This window comes from Apis cerana, linkage group LG13 (genome assembly GCF_029169275.1).
Source record: "Apis cerana isolate GH-2021 linkage group LG13, AcerK_1.0, whole genome shotgun sequence".
NCBI classification, from domain to species: domain Eukaryota; kingdom Metazoa; phylum Arthropoda; class Insecta; order Hymenoptera; family Apidae; genus Apis; species Apis cerana.
Genome location: NC_083864.1, coordinates 10,428,273 through 10,454,652, shown reverse-complemented (window position 1 = coordinate 10,454,652; position 26,380 = coordinate 10,428,273). Strand labels below are relative to the sequence as shown.

Genomic DNA, 26,380 nt, shown 5'->3' with positions numbered 1-26,380 from the left:
AGCAGGAAATAACGTTCGATTTTTAATTAATTTATCCTCGTGTTTAACAAGATAAAACGAGATAGTAATAATTCCGTAAATTTATCAGCTTCTCTAACTACTGAATATCTATGCAAATATTAGGTTAATCTTATCTCTGGAAAAGAAATTTTCCATCGATACAATCGATTACCATTTTTCCTCCATCATGTTTCTAAATTACCGCCAATTAAACGGTCGAGGAATTCGATTTCGACGTAACCAATTCGCGAAACCAATCCGAAAATGGCGCGAGGAGGAGAGAAGGAGAGGGGAGGACAGAACGAAAGAATCGTTATCGGTAGATCGTATTGGAAAACAAAACGAACGTACTCGAATTCGTTGTTCCCTAGCGTTTGAGCAGCACGTTGAGAATCAGATCAATATTTTCGAGTCGATATTCGCCTCGCAGAACAAATACATATACTTCACTCTATACTTTACACATTCTCTGTCGGGCGCATAGAAATGGCCATTGTTGCACATCCATCGTTTCCACCGATTCCACCTTGGCCGCTCTCTTTTCCAACCCCACGTTCATTTATCTTCCAGTAATTGTCCTTTCTTCTCCCGCCCCTCCCCTCCTATTAGGTCATTGTTGAATGTTCCCGTGATTTCTCACGGTTTTTCAAGGAAAAGGGACACCGTGAACATCTTTATCTCGAGTAATTGATTTTCGTGCAATATTCCATGTAAATATCTTCGGACTAACGAGTTAAACGCTATCGAAACTAACATAAATTTGTCTCATATGAAGCTCTGCGTGTATAGGAAGGATTCTTAAGTGTAAGTTTATACAATGATATAAATGAAAAGTAAAAAAAAGAATTCAGGTTCAACAGAAAGGATTATATTTAAAAGAATATGAATTCACTTGCTTGAAAACAGATATTACAACCATCCGTGTTGTTTTAATTTCGAAAGGGAATAAAGAATACGCGGAAGAATAATTACACGTAATTAAATATTCGAATAAAGAAACGTTCAGGATGACCTAATAATTTTTCTTTCTTTCCATCGCAAGTCACGGCAAGTTGCGAGCAAGAGGTGCAGAATAATCTGACCTACGTGATCAGCCCTGGTTTCCCCAACCTCATTGACTGGCCCATGAACTGTTCAGTGGTCGTGCGGAAGATCGATAGGCAGGTCAGCCAGCTAAGGATCGATTTCGTCCACTTCAACATAGTAAGCCACGCAACTCTGTCATTCTTTGCTCCACTAACGGCATATTAACCACCCCTCCCCCTTCTCCTTGCGATACTACGCATTCGTGATTTCACACACACACACACACACACACACACACATTTTCCCTACCATTTTACCATACACCCTCCACACCCTCTTTAGACCTCTCTGACGTCCTTGGTCACTGTTGTTGGTTCACGTGAGAAACGAAATTATCGGTTGCACAGGACACTCGGCACGGTTTCCACACGTACACACGTCGCGTGTGGAACTGTTGACCCCTAATTGAGAACGCAAGCAAGGGTTCAGTAACCCGAATATACGTTTCCTCTGCTGTTTCGTTTCGGTGTCCCTCGGTTGACATTTACGAGTGCCTCCAGGGAATTTCGACCATCCTCGTAAAATTCAGCCACGTTGACGAGCAAGATTACCACGTTTTAAATTAACTGGACAACCTTGGAGGAGAGAGGAGAGAGAGAGAGGGATAGGGGAGCGAGAGGGGGTGAATTTTTCAGGGTCTTGCGTTATTTAAGGGCGAGCCTGAGTCGTATATCATTCCCTTTTTATAGTTTGTTTGTTGGGTGGAATCGTTATGACGATAACAGTTGTGTTGCCTGGTCATTTCGATAGAATGAACGTGTTCGAGTTTTGATCGAATTTTTGGAAAAATTGATCTTCCTTCTTTTTTTCTTTCTTGGAGAATACGTCGTGTCGAGTTCTACGCAGAAACGAAAAATTGATGTGATGTTTAAAAAATATTTATGTATAACGTGGTATATGGTCGTGAAAAACGAAACGGTGGTAAAAATGCGAAGAATTGAAAAGGATTGATATTACTTTATAATTTAGGTTTACAATTTAGATAATGGGCGCGTTATTTTAGTAGAAGCTTTCAGGGGAAATGCGGGTGATTAAAAATTAAGATTGCAAAGAATATAATTGTACGTGATGTAGGGGGTGTATGTAAAAGTTCCACTGCGCATCAGGGTTAATGACATCCCCCGTAGCTTTGCTATGCACAGGCATAGCACAGGAATCGCGAATTGCTATACTTTATTTTCAACCAGTGTTAGAGGATTGCACTTTTTACACGTATAGGTCTGCTGTGTAGTCTGTCATAATTAATAATGGTTGGAGGCAATGAAATTTTAACGAAACCTTTATTTTTCTGAAATGCGTGATAATTTATATTGATTTTCAATCCGTTGAAAATTGATTCTTTGCGAAAAATTCAAAAGAGTTAAAAAATAATTACGTATTCTTTTGTTCAAAGAAATTTGGGAATGACAATTTTGTACGACTTTAAAATTACTTAAAATTTTCTCTTCGAGAGAAATAAATGCCTAGTATTCCAATGCTATTTGCAAGGAAAGTAAGCTTGGAATGGTAAATATTGCAAGAAATATATGAAATTAAGTATAATATGTGCGCAATTGTTTTAGAAATAACAATATAATAATTTTTGACGAAACGTTTTTGAATACATTCGTTAATATAAATAACCAAGCCAGTTTCGTATTGGATTTTACTTTGTTCGTTCAACTGAGTGACCCATTAAACAAGATCACATGCGAGATACAAAAGAATCGTTATTTTTCAAGTTTAATTTTATTCGGGGGAAGAGAAGGATGTAATTTTTAAAAGATTTTGAAATATTCTCAACACTTATGTATATCAATTTCACCATAGAAATTTTACATTTCATACACGCGTGTACAAATGTACATATTTAAAAATTTCTGGTTCCCAGAAAATAGTATCTATAATTTATGTAATTAGAAAATAATAGAATAATGGTATCAAAAATTTAAAGTGAAATTGCAACTGAATTTCGCTTTTCTCCAGAATTTTCTGATTTAAAAACGTTGTCAGAATGTATATACGTTGTGAAAGCGTGTAGCGGAATTCGATTAAAAACTCATACGGTCGAACAGTGAAAAAGGAATGAAATGCGAGGTACGAAGAATCTAATGGAAAATGGATCGTCAGGCATGTTTTGTCGTTAACAAGACAGCAACTAGATCTCCCTTCCTAACTTTTCATACATTTATTATTCACAACACTTCTCCAAGTAAAATTTATTGAAAAGAACAACAACTAACTTTTAAGATCGCATTAAGATCGAGTTAATATTATTGACAGGATTATCGAGAATTTTGATGAGTTTTATGTTGATTAATGTTGATTAATGTTTTTCTCAAGTTTGCTGAAATTTAGGAAAAAAAAAATTATGAAAAATTATAAAGAAAAAAAAGAAGTATATTGTAATAATTTTATTAATATTGACGAAAATTTTTGGAAACTTTTCGATAATCATTTTAACGAGTTTATCGCGAAGAACTTCAAATAGAAGTTCATCGAAAAAAAAAAAAATAATAGTAGTGGAGTTTTAAAGTTATGTTGAAGTTTTGCAGCCACTTTAACAAGTTTATCGAAGTTTATGTATGAAAGTTTATCGAAAAGGAAAAAATCTTTTAACGTTTTGGAATAATTTTAACAAGTTTATTGAAAAGAAGAATTTCTAGATTATTTTAAAGTTTCAATATTCCAAGTTTATAAAAATTTACGAGAACAAGTATATTAAAAGAAAAGAAATGTTTTTTTTGCAGCAATTTTACTTTGTTAAAAAGAATAAAAAACATTAATTTCAAGATTACAAATACGTTCTTTTAAATATTATCGCCTTATCCTTCATACATTTAATCACCACATTTATGCAAATTGAATTTAATAACTTTCGATAATTGATAATAAAACACAAATAAATTAACAATTGATAACTAGCATTAGAGCAAAATACAAATATTTCTAAATTGATTAAATAATTTGTGTTTACTGTCCAAATAGCTTAAAATACTAATTTGTTACCGATAATTATTTATTTAAACCAGTGCTACGAAATACATCAAAGTTTTCAATTTAGAGTTTCAAAATTGATCTCAATTTCTGTGAAACATTTCAGAGACAAAAATAATATTATTTGATAAAATTACGACTCAATTTTATATAATAAATTAAATAAATTACAGCGTGTCAATTAAAGTAATTAAAAATACTTCAATCGTCTTCCTTTGTCCTTTGTAGAAGAGATAAACAAATAAATAAAGAGAATTAAATTATTTGGTAATTATTTATTTACTTGAAATAAGATAATATAGGTTAGAATAATATGTTCAATCGATAAAAATCAATTGAATTTATCGACTTGTTCATTCACGAAACTTATCGATCCTTTTAGGGTCAACCCAATTCAAGGACTGGCGTATGTGACGAAGATATTATGGAAATCAGGAATGGCAGAAGTATATTTCACATGTGTGGATGGAACAGTGGTCAGCATCGTAAGTAAGAATTCTTTTATCACGATTTTTCAATATTTTCACTTAATTTATCAATATTTTATTGTAAACTATTATACGGAAAATATTTGATACAAGTATCACAATATACCTTAACATACTTTAATATAGTTGATAGTAATTAATAATAAAATGAAATTTAAAAGTATTGACCCATCAAATTTCAAAAAAACGATCTAAAAAATTAAATCTTAGAATAATTATTTTTCATTTCATTCATATCAGAACGATCGAACTAATTTTTTAAAATCAACAATTTCTGTTCTTAATTGTATCTCCTTAAAGGATCTTGATTTTCCATCTCTTTTAGTATCTTTAGTAAAATACAATAGTATCGAGAAAAATATAATTTTTTTACAAAAAAAAAAAAAAAAAGAAGAAAGAAAAAAAAAGGGAATGAAAATCGAAGAACAAAATTTGATTCGATCTTAAATTATTTTACAGAGCGTTGTATATTTTCCATGATCCTTATTTATCAAACGATTCCTCTCGAAACTAATAAATCAAACTTGCATTGATAAATGTTCGCGAGAAATACTCGTTAATCCATCGCTTACGATTAAAATCTCACTAATATCGCGTTTCCACCGAACGACAGGGAACAATCAATCTCTCCCCTCACCAAAAAGAACGAATACGTGTGTTAGAAAACGATACTTCCAAGACTCCGTTATTCGAGAATAGTCTCTCACTAGGCTTAGTTGATCGATCGATCTTCTTCGATACAAGTTCTCTCTTCCCTGTCGAGTCAATTGTTTGGACCCTTTTTGCTTTTCTCTCTCTCCTAGTATACATCGACATGGACGAGGATGATCAGCCATTGACTCTGCACTTCCGATTGCCCGGTGGTCTCCAGTCCAGAATGTGGGAAATGAGAATCGTCCAATTGGACTTCGAGCAGCGCGCCCCTACCGGCTGCCTCCAGTACTTCGAAGGCAACAACGGCACCTTAAAATCCCTAAACTTTCTCTCGAACGGAAGATTTCTGGCCAATCAGGACTACTTACTCTGCATTCGTCAAGAAAAAGGAATGTGCGGAATCTCTTATTCGCCCTGTTCACCCGATTCGTTCAGAATAGGCCCATCCAGGATGCAATCGACGAATCGCACGAGTGCGAACGCGTCTGTCGCCGAGCAGGGTCATGGAACGAATTTCACCGAAAGGAATAGCACCGACGCGTGGTCTATGAACGCCACCGATAACGAGGGATCTGGATCAAATTCCATGGACGATTTTCTCACCTCCATGAACACGAGCAATCCAATGGAGCAAGAAGTCGATTCGTCGGGGGGGAGCAGCGTTTATGGGCAAGAACGATGCCGTGACAGGGTGCTCATTCCCTGTGACTTCGAGGAATTTATCACGGTAATGTTTTCACTTTGTTTGGGAACAGGGATGCCGAGAGAGGGGTCGGGTTGATAGAAGAAGTTGGCTCTAGGTTCGAGAGCGCTCACGAGGAGTGGCTCTTGTGATGGATAAAAGCTATCAATTATAATGTTACCAACTTTATTATGGATCTTTGTTGTTTTCTTTAGATCGTATGATGAATCGTATATGATATTAATTGAATTGTCGAGTTTTGGATTTCGTTGATTACGTAATCAAATAATTTAGTATTAATTTAATATTAATTGAGTATCGTAATGTTGCTTTGATGAAATGGAATTTGGTAAATGCTTGTTTTATCGTGTAAATTGTTTGCTTTTCCATATGAATTCATGTAAGTTGTTTTCAATAGGTTTGATTGTTGTTTGAATTTAGAACACGATATAATTGTTCAATATTTGTAAGATGATGTTTATTTTTGTAATATCTGTAGAAAAAAAATTATGGATAAATATTGGGAAAAGATGCACTTATATTAAAATTATAGAAAGTATCAAATTTTAAAATTCGTCTTTTAAAACAAAATTATTTTATTTATATTTAAAAAGAGTAATATTCTGTTGTTTATAACAATTTTCTGTATTTTGATAAATTTTTGTAAGAATTTATAATTTTTGAAGAAATAACTTTTCGATTACTAGATACTAAAAATCTATTACAAACTCAAATATGCAATTGTAAAACGAACTAAACGAGGTAGTGCATTTTTGTAATCTCCTGCTCAGTTCTTCTTGCAGCGGTAAATAATTTCCATGTAACGGTGAACACTATGAAATATTCCAGAGAAAAATTTATTTTAGCCGCAAGCTATGGATCAGTTATCTTAATCGAATCTTCCGATAAAAAATGTTTGAAATTGAAAAATTTAACACATTCCTTACAGTTTTTCTTTTCTTACAAATCCTCTGTTTTTTCATATTTTATTTTCTTAGTAAATAAAAAAAATTCTTTTTGCGTTTGGAAATTCTTAAGAATTTTTTATTTCTTAAATACAAACTTTTCGTTACTTTATGGAATTTCTTTCTTTAAAGAAAGAACTTATTTAAAACATTTTATTTATATTAAAGTTATTTTTCTATTTTTCTTTGAATAATTCTAATTTTATTTTCCTTTGTCAGTCTGTGTTTCATTTTTTAAAAAAGTTGCACGCATTATTTAAATTAAATTTATTTATAAATTAGTATACGGAAACATATAATTTATTATTTGTATTTGTTTAAAATTTGTTTTTCGAACAAATTTTTTACACTATAAAAATGTTTTTTTGTTACAAGTTTTACCTTCTGTTTTTCGATTTGAACAGATGAAATATGATGTTTGCTTCAAGGATCTGCAGTTACTGTGTATCTACATATTAGTTAATATTCTTTCATGTAAAATATGATATTTATTTTATTTATATTTTTTACTCTTCTTTTAGATTTTATTTTATTTGATTTTTCTATTTGAAATATAATATTTGATAACATGTTCGATAACTATTTACCTGAAAATCATATTTTTTCTCCTCTCAGTAGTAATAATTATTTAAATAATTTATTGTAATTTATTTGCATTAAAAATTCGATTAGCAAATTTCCACCACATGAAACAAAAAAAAAAAAAAATAGAAAAAATCATTTTCTTAATTTCTTTCATTTTTCAAAGTATACATACGATACTAGATTATAAAATTTATGAAAAATTGAAAAGTTTTTAAAAAATATACATGTAAAAAATAGTTATAAAAAATGATTCGCTATGAAATGATTGAAAATTATTAATCAAGTTTCAAAATTTATCACTCTATATATATATATTTCGTACTTTATAATACGTAATTTTAAATGCAATATTTACTAGAAAATTTTACAGTATAAAAAAATGAAGAAAAGAAAAAAAAGTGTTAATTAAATACTTATAAAATTTAACATCAAAATCATAGGATCAACTAACCTTGTCACCTTCAACGAAGCAAATGTTCGTAACACGATGACGTTGATGTTCCCAAACGAAATTTCCAAACTTGTGTTTGCAGCCTGGCAACAACGAGGCGGGTATTTGCAACCTTGAACACTGCGGCAATTCACTGTGCGATCGAAACCAGGTGGACGAAGAAGGCAACTGCCGCGTGGAGACTTGGGCAACGCCCTTTCGCATCAGGGTGGCTTTTGGCCCTGGAGAGGATACCGGGACCACGCTCGAGGACAATATTGGAATGTGTCTCGTGTACGAGCAATTATCCTGCATGGCTTGAAGGTATGCCCTTCCAAGTGTGATAAATAAATGCGAGGATGAAACGTTTCTCGTTTCACCAATTATCCAAAGATCAATCACGATACAATATTCGAGGAGGACGATACATTTTCGTGTTTGCTATGCTCGGAAATGATACAAATTAAAATTTAAACTTTTATAGACTGTTTGTTGTTATGAGATGAATTTAGATGTAGAAATAAATATATAAAATGGTTAATTATTTTTGATTCGTTATACGTACACTTCAATGAATAATCAATGATGAAATTAAGGAAAGATTAATATATTATTCGTTAAGAGAAAATATAACATATAACAGAAAAATATTTGTCGATTTTTTTTTTAAATATAGTCAAAATTTTCACATCATTTTTTTTAATCAAGAAGGTATCATATCTTTTTAAACATATCCTATCAAAATTCTAAAAAAACTAAATATTAAAAAATACTTTTTTGGCCGTAAAGACAAAAATCTAGTTAACAAAATTCTAACTACGTATATTTTTTCTCAATTCAAAAAATATTAAAAAATTGTTATTTTGACCTTACAAAATTATTTCATTATATATATAAATGAAAAACGAAACTTGTATATTCAATAAGAAAAAAATCTAGTGATCCCTAGAATTCTAGGGATAACTATTAAACGTAGGGAAAAACATACAAAATTGAATTCATCCCGAGACACCGATGTCAAAGAGTTAAATAGTCTTTATTTACAAACGAACTAGCTTAAATCGCAAACGCAGCGCACAACTCTCGATACAATAATAGATATATATAATTTCGCTTTTTTTTTTCTTTTTCATTTCCATTTTCGCCTCCGTTTTCTCTCGATCACGCGTCACGATCGTCGGCCACGACACGCCGCAGTTCAAAATACACGAGTCAATTTCGAATCACATCACTCTTTGCGTCCATTTCTCGCATGCAAATATATTATTGGTTCCGCCATTCTTTTCTTCCCCGATCAACCCTATTGTCCCATCGATCTTTCCGGATCTCTCTTCGAACTGACGCGGAAGGAGCCGACGATGATCACGGGGAATCGCAGCGATAACGATAATGATGTTACAAGAATAAATTATAATGCTTATTAAATACAATAATGAAGGTGACGTCACGCCGGAATTTTCGAAAGGAACGCCATGCTCCTGACCATAATAATGGCGTGACGTTACGAGCTCCTTATCATCATCATCATCATTTCTCTCGGTGATTATTACTTAAACTTCGTCCAACTCGTTCTTCATCATCTTCGTCTTTTGGTTTTTTTTTTTTAATTTTTTTTTCTTTTCCTTTCGTCCATTAAGTATATAACCGTAATGATAAGTAATAATTTAGGGATGGAACACTCGAAATCTTGAAATTTTTCGATGCCCAAAAAGTCTCGCGAGCGTCGAAACTTTTTGTTAATTGTTCGAAACTGTCGAAACCTGGATGAAGGATAATTTCTTGTGAAAAATTTTTTTTTTTCTATTCGATTCAGCAATGCACGAAGTTATTAATTCCTTTATAGCAAAAAATTGTTATCATTGGCCGAGCCAAATGAAAAAAAGGGATAAAAATTTTCCAACCAAGTTTCAAGTTCTCGATAACAAAATATATATATCCGAAAATACACACTCTCGCGCTAGAGGGTGGAAAAAAAGGAAGAAGCAATTTGTTCTAGGTTTCGAGAGTTTTCCAGACCTCGTCAAATTTCAGAATCTTGAATTTCGAATCTAAAAATCAGGTTACGACCCATCTCTATTGATAATAATAACAAGAGATTAGCAATAATCGTGATTGAAAAAAACCTCGACGACCACCTCTCCCTGTAATAACGATTATCCAGGCAGCGGGGGCCGTCGACGTCTGATGTCGGCGTGTGTTTAAGAAAAAGTCGTAGCTCTATCTACGAAAGTCAAAAGGACCGATAAAACCGTGTAAAAGGGCGGTGGTGGTCAACGAACGTGGCGTGTATAGGTTATGTGTGCATGTGTGTACGGTATGCGATGCGTGTATACGGCTCTCGCGTGTATTGGTACGATTCAGATATGTGTGTATGTGCGTGTGTGTTATGCTTCTTTGTACAGAGTCCTTTACGAATACGGCACATGTTCTCTTCCCTCCCCCGCATCTGATACCGTACCGCGATAACTCGTGCTAACTTTCTCTCCTCCTTTTTCTTTTTCCTCCTCCCTCCCTCTCTCTCTCTCTCTTCCTTATCTTCCTTCCTTTCTCCCCTCCCCTATTTTCTCCCCCTTTCTTCTCGCGTTTTCATAAACTTGCTTTCCTTTTATCGGGAACTCTCTCTCGGCTCGACCCTTCGAGTTTTAACGAAACTCTTTCCTTATCTTTTTCTCCTTCAATGCGACGCGATGATATGTATGCTATTTTTTTTTCTTTTTAGAAGAATAGGCGGTTTTATATTTTTCTTTTTCTCTCGATTTTCGATCGAATATCGTCGATCCGAAGAGGTAGAGATCGTACTCTTGCAGCGTGTGCAGATTCGGAGCAACGATCGAGCATCGTCGACGCATTATTGGTTTCTCTTTTTTGAGCCTTTTTAATTTTCCACGTTTGTCGGTTTGCTCGATGAATATTTGATGCTCGCTTCGTTTCTGTTTTCTGTGGGTTATCCGTGTGTTATATATCGATTCGAGGTGGCGAGGGGTTTGTATCGAGGGGTGTGTTTTCAACGGTGATCCCCGTGCCTCTTTAACGTTGCAACATCCGCCGAGTTGTGTTCGATCCATGTTTGATTTCACGTTGAATTTGTTTAACATATGAGATTCTGTGACTTGGATGTGGATTGGATCGTGGCCAATGAATTTGTTCGATGTTCACTCGGTGATGTGTTTGTTGAACAAACGTTTGACCCGTAGTTTAATGCATCCTTGATTCATGTCAGATTTGTTGAACAGACTTGTATCGAATTTGTTCGATCAATTTCTTCCTTCTTTATTATCACATTTTTCTCTTTCCTCCTTATTTTTCTTCCTTTTTCTTTCTTTTCACTTTTAAATTCGTATTCAAATTATAGAAACTTTTAATTGCTTGGATATCGTTTGATTTATTCCTAGGTTTTTACGCGTTAATTTGTTTGATAATATTGTTTGCTTGATATGAAACGATTTATTTTTTTTTATAGAAACGACGAATTTTTGGAGCGGTGGTTGGTTTAAGCATTCGTTCTTTTTCTCGTTTATCTCTGCGCTCTTGCGCGATAATTTCAATGTCCTTCATTGTTAAGGCTGTGGATAAGAGAACGTAACCTTAGATAACAGAAAAATATATATAATTTTATACAATGATATTTTACAGAGCGCTTTCAGATATCATCTTTCATTTAACCATAAAAAAATAATATGATTTTTTTCTTCTCTCCATATCACGACATATTTTACGCGATGAATATTATTTTAGAGAATATTTTTATTCTCTCTATTTATTATTATATATATATATACGTTTATATGTATTAATTTTCATCATTTCGTTTTTAAAGAATAGTCTTTTTTAAATATAAGGAACGAAGAAGATGAAAAATGATTTATAAATAAATAAATAAATTGGATTGAAACTTAGTGAAAAAAATTATTCTACGTGAAAAAAATAATATAACAAGTATATATAACGAGTAATAACGTTTCTTGAAATATGAGGAAATTTTTACAAATAATAAAATGTTTCTAAAATGAGTCGCGAAGAATTATTATGCTTCAATAATATTTTGAAAAAGCTAAGAGAAAATCAATTGATCCAATTAAGCGACGAGTAAATTTTTGTTAAATTTTTATAAATGACTACGAGTAAGATTAAGATTTTTTGAAATATCGCGCGAAAAGTTGCGTTTTAATTAAACTTTAAAACTTGAAACTGTCTGCTAAAGGTGATACGAAATGAAATGGATCGGTGATCCAACAGGATAATTCAATTTTATAGATAATGAGATTTCTTGAAATAATGTATGAAGAAATATTAGACTTTATAAAATTTAGAAACTGGAAACTCGTTTCACGAAATTAACGAAAAGAATGAACGGATCTAATATAAGATAATATAAGATAAAGAGATTAGTTGTTATCAAAATTATATTTTTATGTAATATTCTTTAAGTTAATAATCTTATATAAACAACATTATATATTTTTTTTTTAACTAAACGATACATTGCTCTTAAATGGTGAATAAACTATACATGTTTTGTATTTAATTTTAATTTCTTTTCGAAATGTAACAATAAATTAAATTTGATATTTCGTGCATTTGCGATACATTTTAATGGAAATGTTTAAATAATGATCCATTTCATAATGTTAACGTCAAACATCACTCAAATCCATGTAGTTTTCATATGAATTTCAGATATTTAATTTGTATTATACGAGAAATTGAAAGATAACATTAAACTTTATATAGAAATTTTTGTATGACGAGGAATTTGAAATTCAACGTAAAATTAAATACGTATATATTCAGTGAAAACCGAATGAAATGTAAACTTTGAATTTTTCCATATTGCAAGAAATATATTTTATCATTATTTTTTTAAATTATTTCTAAAATCAGATAATAAAATGTTTATTATTATGTGTAAATTAATTTAATAACACCAAGTATAAATATAATAATAAATAAAAATAAGCATGAAAATTAGTATAAGTAAAATAATAATAAATGTAATAACTAATTATAACAATAAGGATGTATAATAACGATTAATTAATTGTTAACATTTATCGTATTTTTAATCACATTGTGCTTTCATAATAAAGTTATATTTTTACCAATAACATTTATTTCACTTTCTTCCAATTATAAAATTTTTAACATTCGTTATTTTTTAAATACGTAATTTTTTTTTATCCTAAAACATTTCTTATTCAATGATAACATTTAAAATTCATAAACTCTTAATATAGAAAAGTATATATATGTATACTTTCTATGTTAAAACAGAATGTTCATTCAATTGTAATTAAATAAATTCAATTTCCTCTTTTTTTTTCATTTTATAATTTCTTCTGCAATTTTTCAACATTTTTTTTCAACAATTTTTATTATAGAACTATAGCGACAATGTTAAAAGAAGAAACGTCAATTGGCCAATCTTTCTCATCAGCACGTACGTTTTGTGTCTTTATGATTCACCATTAATATCGTTTAACAGTAATACGTATATCCATAAATGTGTATTCGTACGAATATTTTTCATTTTATTTTTGCTCACGTAATAAATGTATACATCTTCTTTTATTTCTTCCCTTCTGTCCTTTCTCATTATTTTCTTCCTTTTCCTCCTATTCTGTTTCGTGTTTCCTCCATTTTTCATTGTCTTGTTTTCCACTTGTACGTGACAGATTTTAAGCTTTTTCATTTGAATAATCACTGGACACAGGTCGACTGGAGAAAAAGAAAATTCGAGCAACATTTCAACCGATGTGAATAATCCGGAATAAATTCACAAACGAATGAACTTGTGAACTTGTCGATGAAGATGGAGACAGGAATTTTTTTACAATCAACATGGTTTTTTTCAGTTTGTCTGCTTCGAATTCAATGATTCTTTTCGTCATATCACTCAATTGTTGAGAAAAATTAGAAATAGAATCATAATAGAATTGAATTTTTTTTCTTATTATCAAATCATTCAAAGATTTAAAAATCTTTTGACCATTTGTGTGTTATCCGTTCTACAAGTAGCTTCTTGGAAAGAGCAAGATAAGATCGAATTAAACTTTCATGTTTTACTTTTCTTTAATCCAAAGGTTTAATGCAAAGGTTATCTTATCTTTCATTTTCCTTTATCTTAATTCAATCTTTTATCTTTCATTTCTGTTTCACTCAATTTCAACTTTTATCTCCCATATCTTTTTAATCCTGTCCTAATCCCTATATTTCACCACACTTTATTTCAATTCGAACTCCCACTTTTCTCTAATTCAAATTCTTCCTTTCTCACTTTTTCCTTTTTCTATTTTCTACTTTCTTTCAACACTCAAATTCTATTTAACCTAACCTCAAGTATTTGACTTAAACCTCCCTAACTTCTCTTCCTATCTAGTTCAAGTTTCTATTTTCCACTTCTTTTCAACACAAACTAAACTTCCATTTCCCACTCTTTCTCAGTTTCAAACTTATATCTTTAATTTCTGTTTAACACGGCCCAAAGCCAAAATTTTTCAAACTCATATCTTCATCTCTCTGTAATTCACTTCCAAATTCTTATTCAAGCTTCCAATTCAATCAAAACTTTTAAATCGTTCATATTTCTTTTTTTTTTATTCAACTTCAATCTCTATCTTTCAATTCTCTTCTCCAGTATGTTTATTCTTATTTTATATATTATAATATTTCCTCAATTTATGCTTTTTTTCTATGTACTTAAAACTTTCTAGCCTGATCTAAAACTTTAATCCTCCACTGTTTTCAATCCAACTCAAATTTTTATTTTCCACTTCATTTTAACTCTAACCTTCCACTTCTTACTTTTTTCAGTCTGATCCAAATTCCTATCTCTAATTCCTTTTTTCAACACGTCTCAGTCACCTACATTTCTTTCACCCTCTATCCAATTTAATATTCAATCCAAACGATTATTTATTTCTTTCAAATCCCTTCTTAAACAAATCCCTTTTTATCCCCTTTCTTTAATTTTCTTTAATCCACGCAAAATTTCTACCTTTCTCTCTCTCTCTCTCTCCCTCTTCTTTCACTCTTTTCACTTCCTTTTCTTTTTTAATCCGCTATCCTCGACTGGACGTATCCCAACCAATTTCCAAATTCGTCCAATCTCCAACGATCTCTAATCCAACGGGTTGAACCCTGTCCCACTGCTTTTGTTTCTCCCTAGAACCCCTCCCCCTGAACTTGTCCGTCAATTACACCCGATTGCAACCGATCGAAATCCAGCCACGGCGTGGTCAAACAGGTTTCCCCATCTCGGGGAAACGGATTTGTTCGCCGACGAGTGTATCGGATCCCTCATCCCCTCCCCCTCCCCTTTAAGCTTTTGTGTTTCTCGAGGGACGTGGAGGAGAAGGGGGATAAAAATCAGGGGGATATTTCGCGGATCGACGTTCATGCCGGATTGGAGGACAGGTCACGTCTCATTTTATCTGTGTTGTCAGACGCGGAATCGAGTGGGCGAGAGAAAGGCGAATCCTACGCGCGTGTGGGACTCGTAAAAGGGATCCGGATCGAGATAAGATCGATCGATGCCCGACTCGTGTCGTTCGACGATTCATTTTCTTTCTGCTTTTGTCCCTTTGCTATTGTTCCAGATAATTTTATTAAGCGAAATTGTGCGTGTTGCTCGAATTGAAACGGCTGCTTACTGATCTTCTGAATGCTCGCTTCTGCAAAACGTTCTAAATCGTTCAAAATCTTTCTTTCTTTGCGTGTGTTTTAACTTTTTGTTTTTTTTTGTTATGTTATGTTGTTTCGGTTGCTTTTGTCATAAGAAATTGACGAGAGAAAAAGTAGAAAATCGAGATCGATTAATTGGAAAAAGAAATTTCGAAGAGAAAAGTGAAGAGGGAATATGAAGAGGACGGTATTCTCGAATTAAATTCGTTAAAGAAATTGTTGAGTTTCGATTCTGTTTATAAAATACAAAGAGATTTGACGCGATTTAAAGGGGTTTAAATATTGGATAATGATTGCGATTTAAAATTGAATTCTATCGAAATTGCTTCGAAAGTTCAAACGGAATTAAATCGGATTCCATTGAGTCTTTTTTTTCTTTTTTACACCATTGTGTAAATTTTATCACTTTGTTAAATATTTGTTAACTTTTGTGAGTTTTATAAAATTAGTATCGTGTAGGAATATTTTATACTTTTATGTTTCATTCGGATGAATTGAGTTTTAAGTACGAATTAGCATTCATAATTATCGATTAACGATAAACCGACGAATTTTTTCTAACGACGATTATTAAAAATTAAATTTAAAATCTTGAAATAACGATTATCATATAAATCATATAAATTTCATATATATAAAAATTATTGTTTTTTAACAACGTTTTTAACAAACAATCTTTTATTTTTAATATTAACTCAATTTTCTTTATAATAAATATCGATTATAATGAAGTGATTATGATAAGGAAGAAAAACGGAAGAAATTTATCATACGTGTACATAACATTCTTCTCAACAATAAAATTTAAATATACGTTGAAACTTGAAATCGTTATTTCACGTGCTTTCGACTAATGAAGGAAATTCAATTCAAGCGATTTACAGTTCAACCAATTCGAATCGCGTTTTCGCATTAGTTTGTTTTAAAAACACTCGAAACGTACTGCTAAATTATCGATATTCGATTAAGTCGCGATCCACATAAAGCTTTGGCTAAAGAATTCAAATTTAATGGCAATCATCCACTTCAAAGAGCATTAACCATCATATTCGAAAATAGAAAAAAAAAAAAATTTAATTCAAACAATCATTACATTCAATGCAACTTAATATAAACTTTTAATAAGATTACCTCAATTTTTTTCTCTTAAATGTAAAATAATTTTGATAAAATTTTAATTGCACCGTGCTCCATTTTATTATTTAAAAGGTTAATTATATATTTCTTAAGAAAAAAAAAAAAAAAAGAGAAAGAAAGAACTGAATTTCCAAAATTTTTTGAATATCTTATTCCCTCATATTTCTCGTATTTAATTTCGCCTCTAATTAATTAACGAGTGGAAAATTCCGGACAAATCGCGTAGAAACTGTTCCTGAGGTGAATCGAGGTTAAATTTAATCTCGTTTCCAGTTCAGAGAGGCAGATTTAACGAAAAATAAATTATTGTTGGTACGGTAGAATCGTGTTTTTAAACACGTTATTAATCATCCGAGTGCGGACTCTGCTCTATTAAATACCAAATTTCTGTTAATCATTATCTTCATTTCGCGGTTTCGTTTCATCATTCATTTTTAATTAATTGTTTTTCCATTTACAATTCGTCACTCATTCATGTCGTTCATTCATAAACGTTAGACACCATATAAAAATTTTTATTAGCTATCATAACGGAAATTAGATATTTTCTTGTGAATTTTAATTTTTTCAAATAAAAGTTGAAAAGAGTATATCCAATAATTGGAAAAAAAATTTTTAAATCTTTTTTTGCCTTTCTTCTTTTCCCCTTTTTTTTTATATGTATATATAATTAGTTTGAAATGTTTTTTTTTTAATCTTGTTTTTGTTCAATTTAAAATTATCATCTGCATATTTTGAAATTCCAATTTTTTTAAACAGGTTATCCGTGTTTCTTTTATTCGAAACGAAGTTTCGTGTTTCTTTCTTCATTTTTATATTCAAAATAATCTTGTTTCATTTATTACGTATGTATGAAAGTTTGTACAATAAAACCATTCTTCTTATTCTATAATTTTACATTCTTGCTTAAATTATACAATATATATATATATTTTTTTTGTTTTTTCTGTATTTAACTTCAATCATTAATTCTCAGAATGTATACATATTATTGTTATTATTGAATGATAAACCTTCCATTAAAATTTCTTATTATCAAAGAAACAATATTCTTAAAACTTTTGTCAACATTTTTGGTAAACCTTCAAGTCTTTTTTCAATTTTTTTTTATGCTTTTAACAATTATTCCTCATCTTGATTTCTATCTTATTTTTAACTTTTCTTTTCATTCTTAAAAGATAAAAAAAAACAAATATTTTTAAAATTATATCAACCTCTCAATATCAAAAAAAAAAAAAATTATAAAATTATTATAACGCGCAAAATAAATAAAACAACTTCTCCAATTTCTTTAACCTCTCTAACTTTTCACTCGACAAATTTTATCCTTTCTAATACCAAAAAAAAGAAACGTTCCAACAAAAACAAAACTTCGAACCGCCTCGATTTCACCCTCTAACGACTCCAAACTCGATCCACACTCGACTCTCCCCATCTTTGGGGATTCCCCATCAGAATCGATTCGAACGATTTATCCCCCGAACCCTTTCATCTTTATAAAACTCGTCCATTGTTCCCAAATCGACGTTCTCGAATCCATCTCTTCGTCATCATCCGCTCCCCGCCTCCCCCATGTTTCGCGTTTCACGAAAATCTAGAAACCAGGTCTTGTTCACAGGGATGCACACCCCTTGATGCTGGTCTCTTGATATGCTTTCCTCTTCTCGCTCTCCTTTCCACACCCCCTTCATCCCTGTCGTCATCCTCTTCTCTCTTTCTCTCACGTGCACACACACACACACACACACACACTGAACCTCTCATCAACCACTCATTGTAGCTCGAATTCCCAATATTACAATAAAATTCGAATATCGATGATCTGAATTCAAACAATCGTATGGGGATAGATCGAGGAACAAACAGCTAAGAATCCTGATGCACGCACAAATATTATTGAATTTATTATTGCAGAGGACAAATGCAATTTTTCTTCGAATTCGAGGATCGACAGGGATGGTGCAGGGGTGAGTTGATTGGTCCCTTGGCGGTATTCAGGGTGTGCATCGTGCGACATACAAATTCACAATCTGACGAATCCTTCGATTTTTCTTTGTCGTGTCTCTCCCTTTCTTCCTTCGTTCTGTTATTCTTTCTTCTTTTTTACTTTACTTTACAGGGGGAAGCTGGCAAACATTTTGTCCAAACAAAAATCCTTCTTGTGCGCGGTTGATCTTCGAGAAACTTAAGATGCTTAAGGGTCGATGCTTAAGGGTTGTGTCTTTTCTTTTTTTTAGTTTTTCTCTTCTCTTTCGTTGCGTAAGGTAATCGAATAGCTCGCGTTGGGGGGTAATAAACGACGCTTTGAAATTTCAGACGATCGTTTTTCGAGAGAGAGAAAAAAAAAAGAAACTTTTCGTTCTCAATTTGGAATGGATGGTTTGTAATTTGCTCGTTCTCGGCTCGTATTTTCTGTCCTTTCTGCTCCATTCGCCTCCAACCGTTTGTTTGTTCGTTCGTTTGTTTATTTATTTATTTATTTTCTTCGCTTTTTGTTCAATGATCGTGTCTAAAAATGTTTTCGTGTAGAATGACAAGTGTTCATCTTAGCAGAGAAAGTAGAAAAATGATTTTTTTCAAGCTTATATAGGATCGATGATTACGTGTGACGATGTTAATTATAATAATAATTATTTCGTTATATTTTAACAAAGCATACCGTTGATCAAGTACCGTCTTATACTGACTTTATATTAAAAATGTAATAAATAGATGCACAAGGGATGAAAATGGACGAGAAATCTTCCCCCTTCGTACGGATGGTAAACGCGATTTACAAAATTTGTGCAAATTTTATTTAACATCTCGTCGTGATCTCTTAAATGAAACAAATATGTGAATTAAAATCCGAAGAATTATATCGACCGGGATAACAATTAAAATGGAAATTTTTGTCGGAAAAAAATTCTTCCATCGTCTATTTTCACCCCCTTAATGCCTTTTAATTCGTCCCTTCATTTTCGTTTAGAATCACCCTGTATATTTCGTGTATCATACAATACGATTTGTATTGTCTCTTTTAATTTTTCTCACCATACGTAGTACTTACGAACAATTGTCGATGAACAATTTGGATTTGTATATATAACTATGTCGTACAGCTATGTAGGCGACCGTGTATGCGTGTCTGGATGGATGTAAGTACTTGTGCAGTAAAACGCGACGAAATGGTCGAGTCTTTCACTGGAGTACAAGGTTTATCGTTTCTCGAACGCGTCTCCAACACATATTACGTAACATTCTTCGTTCCTAGAGGGGTGATTCTTCGTCACCAGTGATATCGTCTCGCGTTTATACACAACAGACAACTCGTCACTCTTCACTCACTGATCTGGTACACTGCGTACACCATGTTTTTTACGACTTTTTCTTTAAAATTTTTTCCCAATAATTTCGATCTGAAAAATTATAGGATATCGTTTGAATTAGATGTTATTGGATTGTAAAAAGAAGTTTGCAAAGCGATTGAATGTTTAAAAGAAACGTTAATTCTAATAGAAGATAATATTATTTTAAAATGGAAAAGGATATATTTTTATAAATATTTTAATTCGCGTGTTCTTTCAATTTTTGCAATTACGCGAACAAATTCGAGTAATTTGGATATCGAAGAAATATTTTTAAAAATATAAAGAGCATTTGAATAAATTCCATAATTTTTCAGATGGAATATTCTTCCTTCGATTCTTTTCCTTTTTTTCTTTAAAAAATGTCCTGTTTTCTTTCTTCTTCTTCTCTTCCTATTTTTACAATGCCACTGATTAGTAACGGTTCGTTAAGAGTAAATTATTGTCACGTGTATACATATATTGCTTAGAAAATTGTCTTTAATTGTTCATGAAGAGATTTTTTATTGTTCTGGTGCAATCGTTTCTTGTAATTGATATACTTTGGATATATAACTAGAATTATTTGTTCGATGGAAAGAAAATTATATTTCGAAGTAAGATTGACTTATTTTATTTAAAGTTGATAAGAAGAAATCATTTTGTAAAGCGATTTTTAAATACGTGTTTTTCATTGAAGTTTCATCGAAAACAAAATTGTATTCTCTTTTCTTTTTCCAATTTGTATCTATTCAACCGAGAAAATCAATAATTAATTAATAGCCTTTTAATAATCTAATTACACTTGTTAATATCACAGTAAAATTAACAATTTAAAATTAACATTGTGTCATTATCACTTGAGCAATATATCCTCGATATATCTTTTATTTTAATCTTAAAATTACGAAAATCTGTTTTTCATTAATGATCGTCCATCAAGAGTTATAATTTTCGTAATGGAAATTGGAAATTCAGAATTCCTGTTTAAATTGCTTAACAATTTTCTGGAATATTCTTTCTATCCTACTTAACACTTTCTCTAAAATACATAAATTGGATCGATTCCGACAAAGTTCGTATAAATTTCTAACTTTACTCGAAAGGTTGAAAGATATGTTGAGCTTGAAATAATATTGCATAATTAAAAATTCTCGAGGGACAAAAGGAAGACAAAACAAAATTTGTGATAATCTGGATTAATTATCAGTTTCTGCGCCGAGCAGCCATCAGGCTTTCGTCCGATTTACATTTACGAGGCAAATAAATATATCTATTGTTTCGAAAGAATCGATTTAATCAGAAACAATCAACGAACGATTGGAAAAATTGTCGAAGAAAAATATCAGAGTGCAAATTAACTTGATGGACGGCACTGAATTGATTGTATTTTCCCTGTATTATTTTCGATTATGCGAAATCTACGTTGTAAATCGATTTTGAAAGATCGATGATATCTCGTATTCAAAAATAAATAAAAATAAATAAATTCTTCTTTTTATCATATATATAATGCAATTAAGTGAGTGTTTTGAGCGTGTTCAGTTCAGTTTTTATTTGTCAACATTTAAATTCGAATTAATGTAAATATTCTAAAATCTTCAAGTAACATTTTTACAATTAAAATTCGTTACGAAAACGGTATAAAGATTATTAATTTATTTTATTTCCTTACAATCTTTTATCGTCTCATCTTTCAATTCTAATTGTTTCGAGAGGTGCATACAACGATATTTCCATTTTGAACTCGTTTTATAAAATATTCTGTTTTCTTTCTTCCTTTATTTATTTATTTCTTTTATGCGCCACAATCGTACAATCTGGAAACGATATCACTGGTTTTCAGAAAGTATTCGTGACCTCAAAGATAGCGATACTATATCAATATGACAATTCGTAACTTTTAGAGTTTCTTAAGAATTAAGTGATGAAGGCTGCTTTCTACTTATTTCATTAAAAAAAAAAAAAAACTAATGAAAAATAATTAAACGTAGAATATTTTCTATGTATGCATACAGAAATAAATAGGAAATAAGTATATATACATACATACACATATGTACCTATGACTAGGTTTAAATAAATCAAATTTTTAATAAAGTAAAATCGAAACGAATTAATCGAAGAACAACGATTCGAGATAATTTCGAGAAAATAAGCTGACTGTCAGAGCATAATAACGAGGCCGTTATATTTAGATTAAATAGAGAATTTAATATCTTATCGTCAATGAATACAATATCTCTAAAATTTCTAGAAATGGTATCATTTTCAAATCTATATCGATACTTTTCTTTTTTCCCTCCCCAATAATCAATCACGTAATTAAGCATAAAAAATTCAACAATACGTTCTTGATATAGTTTCAATCATCTTCAGCGACAGTCAACTCATTACCTAAATTTATTTCGAGGGAAGAAACTATTTATTATCGTAAGAAAATGTACAATTTATTCGTCCCATGTAAATTGATGTCAATTGTCGTCATCTAAACGCGAATTGATCCCATTGATTCCATATTTCGTAAAAATCTGAATTTTATATATATATATATATATGTATATGTATTTTTTTTTCTCGTATGATAAAGAATATACATTTATACACATCTTGCAATAACGAAGAAGAAACGAAGAAAACTCGTTTTCGCAGAAAACAGCCGAAAATAGATGAAACAAAGAGGTACGGAGCAGCCTGGTGTTCTCTGGATCGCGATTCGATTCGAATATTTACACGTACCTATGTGCGTGTGTTAAATTATGAATGTATATACGTGCGCATGCGTACGTCGAAGATCCCTCATCCACGAATTTTATCACATTTTAAAAATAACTTTCGAGATTTTCGCAGTGATGGATTTTTCTTTTTTTTTTTTTTTTTTTAAGTTTAATTAACCCAAGAAACCAAATCGAGCCCAACGAACGCTTTCTTTTTCGATGTATTTTTAATATCGAAATCTTTCCATCGATTTCCATCTTCTATTAAAAAACTTTTTTCGTCTCAATATAACTCAATGACACGAAAAATTGTAAATAAATTTTCTTCCACGTTTAATACGTACAAGCTGTGATAAAAATCGATACGATATAATACGATTTGTCGTTCGAAAGCCCTTGCATTTGTTTCAAACAACTTGTTCCTCTCTTGTTTTATGCTCGCTACTTTATTTCCAGTGGCGTTGCAGACTTAACGTTAAATGAGTATCGCTGAACGTCTATTAGTCTTTAATTTGAGAATGGTTTTGAAAATTGTCGTATTTAATTACAATCTTGTTGTTACAAAAGTTGTAATAATGAATATCTAAGTTTAATAGCCCGTGTAATTTTTAAACCATAACGAAAATTTTCTTTTTATTCATTCTCGATATTTATCCCTGGTTTTGTTGACAATTCGCTCTTGAAATTTTCGGAATAAAAATTCGAAATAAAATACGAAACGCAAGTTTCCCCTCTCATCAATATTTAAAGCGGCAATTTCGAGAAATTAAGGACTGGCTTTTATTCAACCGAGGTTCCCCTGCGAGAAATTGAATCTTTGAAAAGGGAGGAGGAATCTTCTGGGTACGACGTCGATACCTGACAAAAATTCCTACCAGCGTTCCGTGAATGCAAATATTTAAGCTCCTCGAGACCCCGCCAGTCTCATTACGCGACTCCTGCAGCATTTACCAGATACTTTCAGGAATTTTTGGCAGCCAGTGCTCTCCAGTTCGTAAGATATTCGACTTGGATCGAACACGAGGCCTTTTCACCCATAGCCATTTCTAAGTTGATAGCCAATGAATATTCCTCGTCGCTTCTAACTAGTTCAAACAAATCCCCGACTCCCTACACTTTTATTTATCTTTGCTTCTTTATTTGCACTCCTTTGCTTCCTTTTCACGCTCGTTTCTCGTTTATCTCTTTCTTTACTTTCCTTTCTTCTCTACAGTCGAACCCCTACAACTAGAAAATCTTTGTAACAATTTCGCTCTTATTCTTACAAATCGAGATGCAGTTATTTAACTATTGTTGATTTACCTCTGCAACTCGAATTCACAGTTCGATCTCTGTTATGATAACTTCTTTATTGATTACGTATAATTGAAAGTAAAAAGAAATTTTTGTTTTTTGAAAAATTCGAGTTATCGAGGTTCGACCAATCATATCTTTCCCTCCTTTGAATTTCGTTTCATCGGGAAACACATTTTGCAAAACAACGCGTTGCTATTCGTGCTAACCGACGTTTGCTGTGTTCGGTGAACGATTACGAGCGAATGATTCGTGTTTAGAAGGGAGAGGCGAAGATAAAGACAGGAAACTGGAGAGGAGAGATCGTTTGGAATAAGTGATCGGAGAAAGTGAAAGAGAACATACATTAGCTGAGTGATGCGTCGCGAGAAATCCCTGAATAAGGTTAGATCGACGCGGAGAAAATGTCGGATTCTGCGCCTGCGCGTGCGCATGCGCGCCAGCCTCTTCTTTTGTTCCAGGTTTGTTCTTTTGGAATTTTATTTCTTTCTTGTTCACTAATTTTCTCTCTTCTTTTTTTTTTGCTTTCTGAAAGGTTAGCGAGTCGAAGGTTAGCGAATTTTTAATTTAATTAAATTAAATTTCTCAAATGATTTCTGATTTTCGAGTGTCACTTGAACTCGACATTTTGGCGTCTGCGGCTTTTAGACTTTAAAGCGGTTTTCGTTATTGCTTTTAACAGAGTTTGTTCTTGATAGGTTATATAATATCGATTTATACATTGCTCGTACGCAAAAAAGTATCTCGAGCTTCGTTCGAAAGTTTACGTGTACAGTTTTTAAATGAAAAGAAATTCGCATTTCGTTGCTTTGTCTACGCGATTCGGGGCATCAGAAATCTATCTAATCTTACCGAATCCATAAAACAGAAGTTGCAAAAGTTAACCATCAATTCCAATATCTACGTCCTTTGTCAAATTGAAAGAAGAAAAAAATTCATAAATTATTCCCTGCATCTGAATTTATCTCGTACACGTTTTGAATTTATTTATTATATCATACTTACGACGCATTTACGTCGCTCGAAAGCAAATAGAAGCAAATAAATTATTTCCAACCACCGCTACCCTAAATTCAGAATTTAGATTTCGACATGAAATATCACCACATCTACCCACCAACCTCTCATCCTCCCCGACGAAGGTTCCAATAATTCCACCACCTTCCCCAGCCATCTAGCAGCCAAAATTTATTTTCAAACCGGGCCGACGCCGCTCTCTCGAGACACGCGTGCAGAAACGAAAGGCGAAAAATAAGAGAGGGCGTAAATAATTGACGCGCGTGCGGAGAGACGTGGCTGGGGGGTGAAAAAATCCGACATTCAGCTCCGCACCGATCTAATATTCCCTTATAGATCATGCAATCTTGATACCCCGTCTCGAACTCGTTCCTCCTCCAATCTTTCCGCACCCTTCCTTCCCTCCTCTCCGTCACTCCGTATTCCCCGCATTCGACTCGATAGGTCGACGTCCCGACGCCCCTTGTCAGTCGAGCGCGCCTTGGCAGTGGAGAGTAGTGTTGGTTCCAGCTTTAACCCAAACCTCCGGCTATCTTGGTCCCGTTGGTCCGCAGGTTAGAGTTCCTCCGGTCCTCCTCTGGAACCCACCGTACAAGAAGAACAGGAAAACAAAGACACTATAGACTTTTCCGCCCGGCCGACAATTACTGCTAAATTGGCTCGGCTGAGACTCTCCGCTTTTCTTTTCTTTTCTTTTTTTTCTCGTTTCTTTTGCTCACCAGCCACCACGATAATTGTTGGGCATATGTATATATATATATACGGCGACTTGTTTATCTATTGTGTAGAAAGGGCGAGCTCGAAGGATAGGTTCACTTGGGGTGCTCGTTCGAGGTGGTGGAAGGATCTATTAAGTGGCTTTTGAGCGGGTATATTTCGAACGGGATGATTCTAGATACATAATTTTGTAAATTATGGATTTAAACACGATCCGTTTTTTACCACTTTTCTTCTCGTCGTTTCGATTTTGGATTCGTGGTCAGCCATTTTCTTCGTGTACACGTGAATATGTAGATAAGAGTGGGAAATGATTGCAAATGCGTTACGATAATGGCTTACGAAATCCATCAATTGTCCGCTATTTTCAACAGCCAGTTGTGCCAGTTCTTTGTATCGGGATTCCTGCTTTCGTGCAGATGAAACGTGTCTTATCCCCCACTTTCTATACAAAAGCACTTGTCGCAATATTTTTTTCTCGATTAGTAACAGATGCATCTAACGAAATAATCAAAGATAAATTAAAAAAAAGGAAACGAACGAATAACGCAACGATCAATTTTAATAATAATTTTTCAACAAGTACAAAGCGAGCATCGTACAATCCCTCGCAATTTTATCACAAAT

The 26,380-nt window shown here is 32.5% G+C and overlaps 2 protein-coding genes across 7 annotated transcripts in view; one reads left to right on the top strand and one right to left on the bottom strand.

Annotated features, from left to right (window-relative positions):
- Nucleotides 1-26,380, top strand: part of LOC108003989 (uncharacterized) — an 80,515-nt gene that overhangs the window by 8,412 nt on the left and 45,723 nt on the right. For 2 of the 3 annotated variants that reach the window (XR_009832523.1, XM_062084192.1), the window contains exons 3-6: nucleotides 1,043-1,203; nucleotides 4,445-4,547; nucleotides 5,354-5,931; nucleotides 7,970-8,190. Coding sequence is in view for 2 of the 3 variants with exons in the window: in XM_062084192.1 (XP_061940176.1) it covers nucleotides 1,043-1,203; nucleotides 4,445-4,547; nucleotides 5,354-5,931; nucleotides 7,970-8,188 (1,061 nt within the window). In the remaining variant the exon portion in view is untranslated. Of the gene's footprint in view, nucleotides 1-1,042; nucleotides 1,204-4,444; nucleotides 4,548-5,353; nucleotides 5,932-7,969; nucleotides 21,991-26,380 lie in introns of those variants that run through there. The other variant, XM_062084191.1, reaches the window with a different exon arrangement.
- LOC108004024 (potassium voltage-gated channel protein Shaw) overlaps nucleotides 8,884-26,380 on the bottom strand; it is a 50,756-nt gene continuing 33,259 nt past the window's right edge. For 2 of the 4 annotated variants that reach the window (XM_017066648.3, XM_028669795.2), the window contains one exon: nucleotides 8,884-25,613. In XM_017066648.3, the coding sequence (XP_016922137.1) occupies nucleotides 25,549-25,613 (65 nt within the window). In that variant the 3' untranslated portion in view covers nucleotides 8,884-25,548. The remainder of the gene's footprint in view (nucleotides 25,614-26,380) is intronic. The other 2 variants (XM_062084188.1, XM_062084190.1) reach the window with 1 other exon arrangement.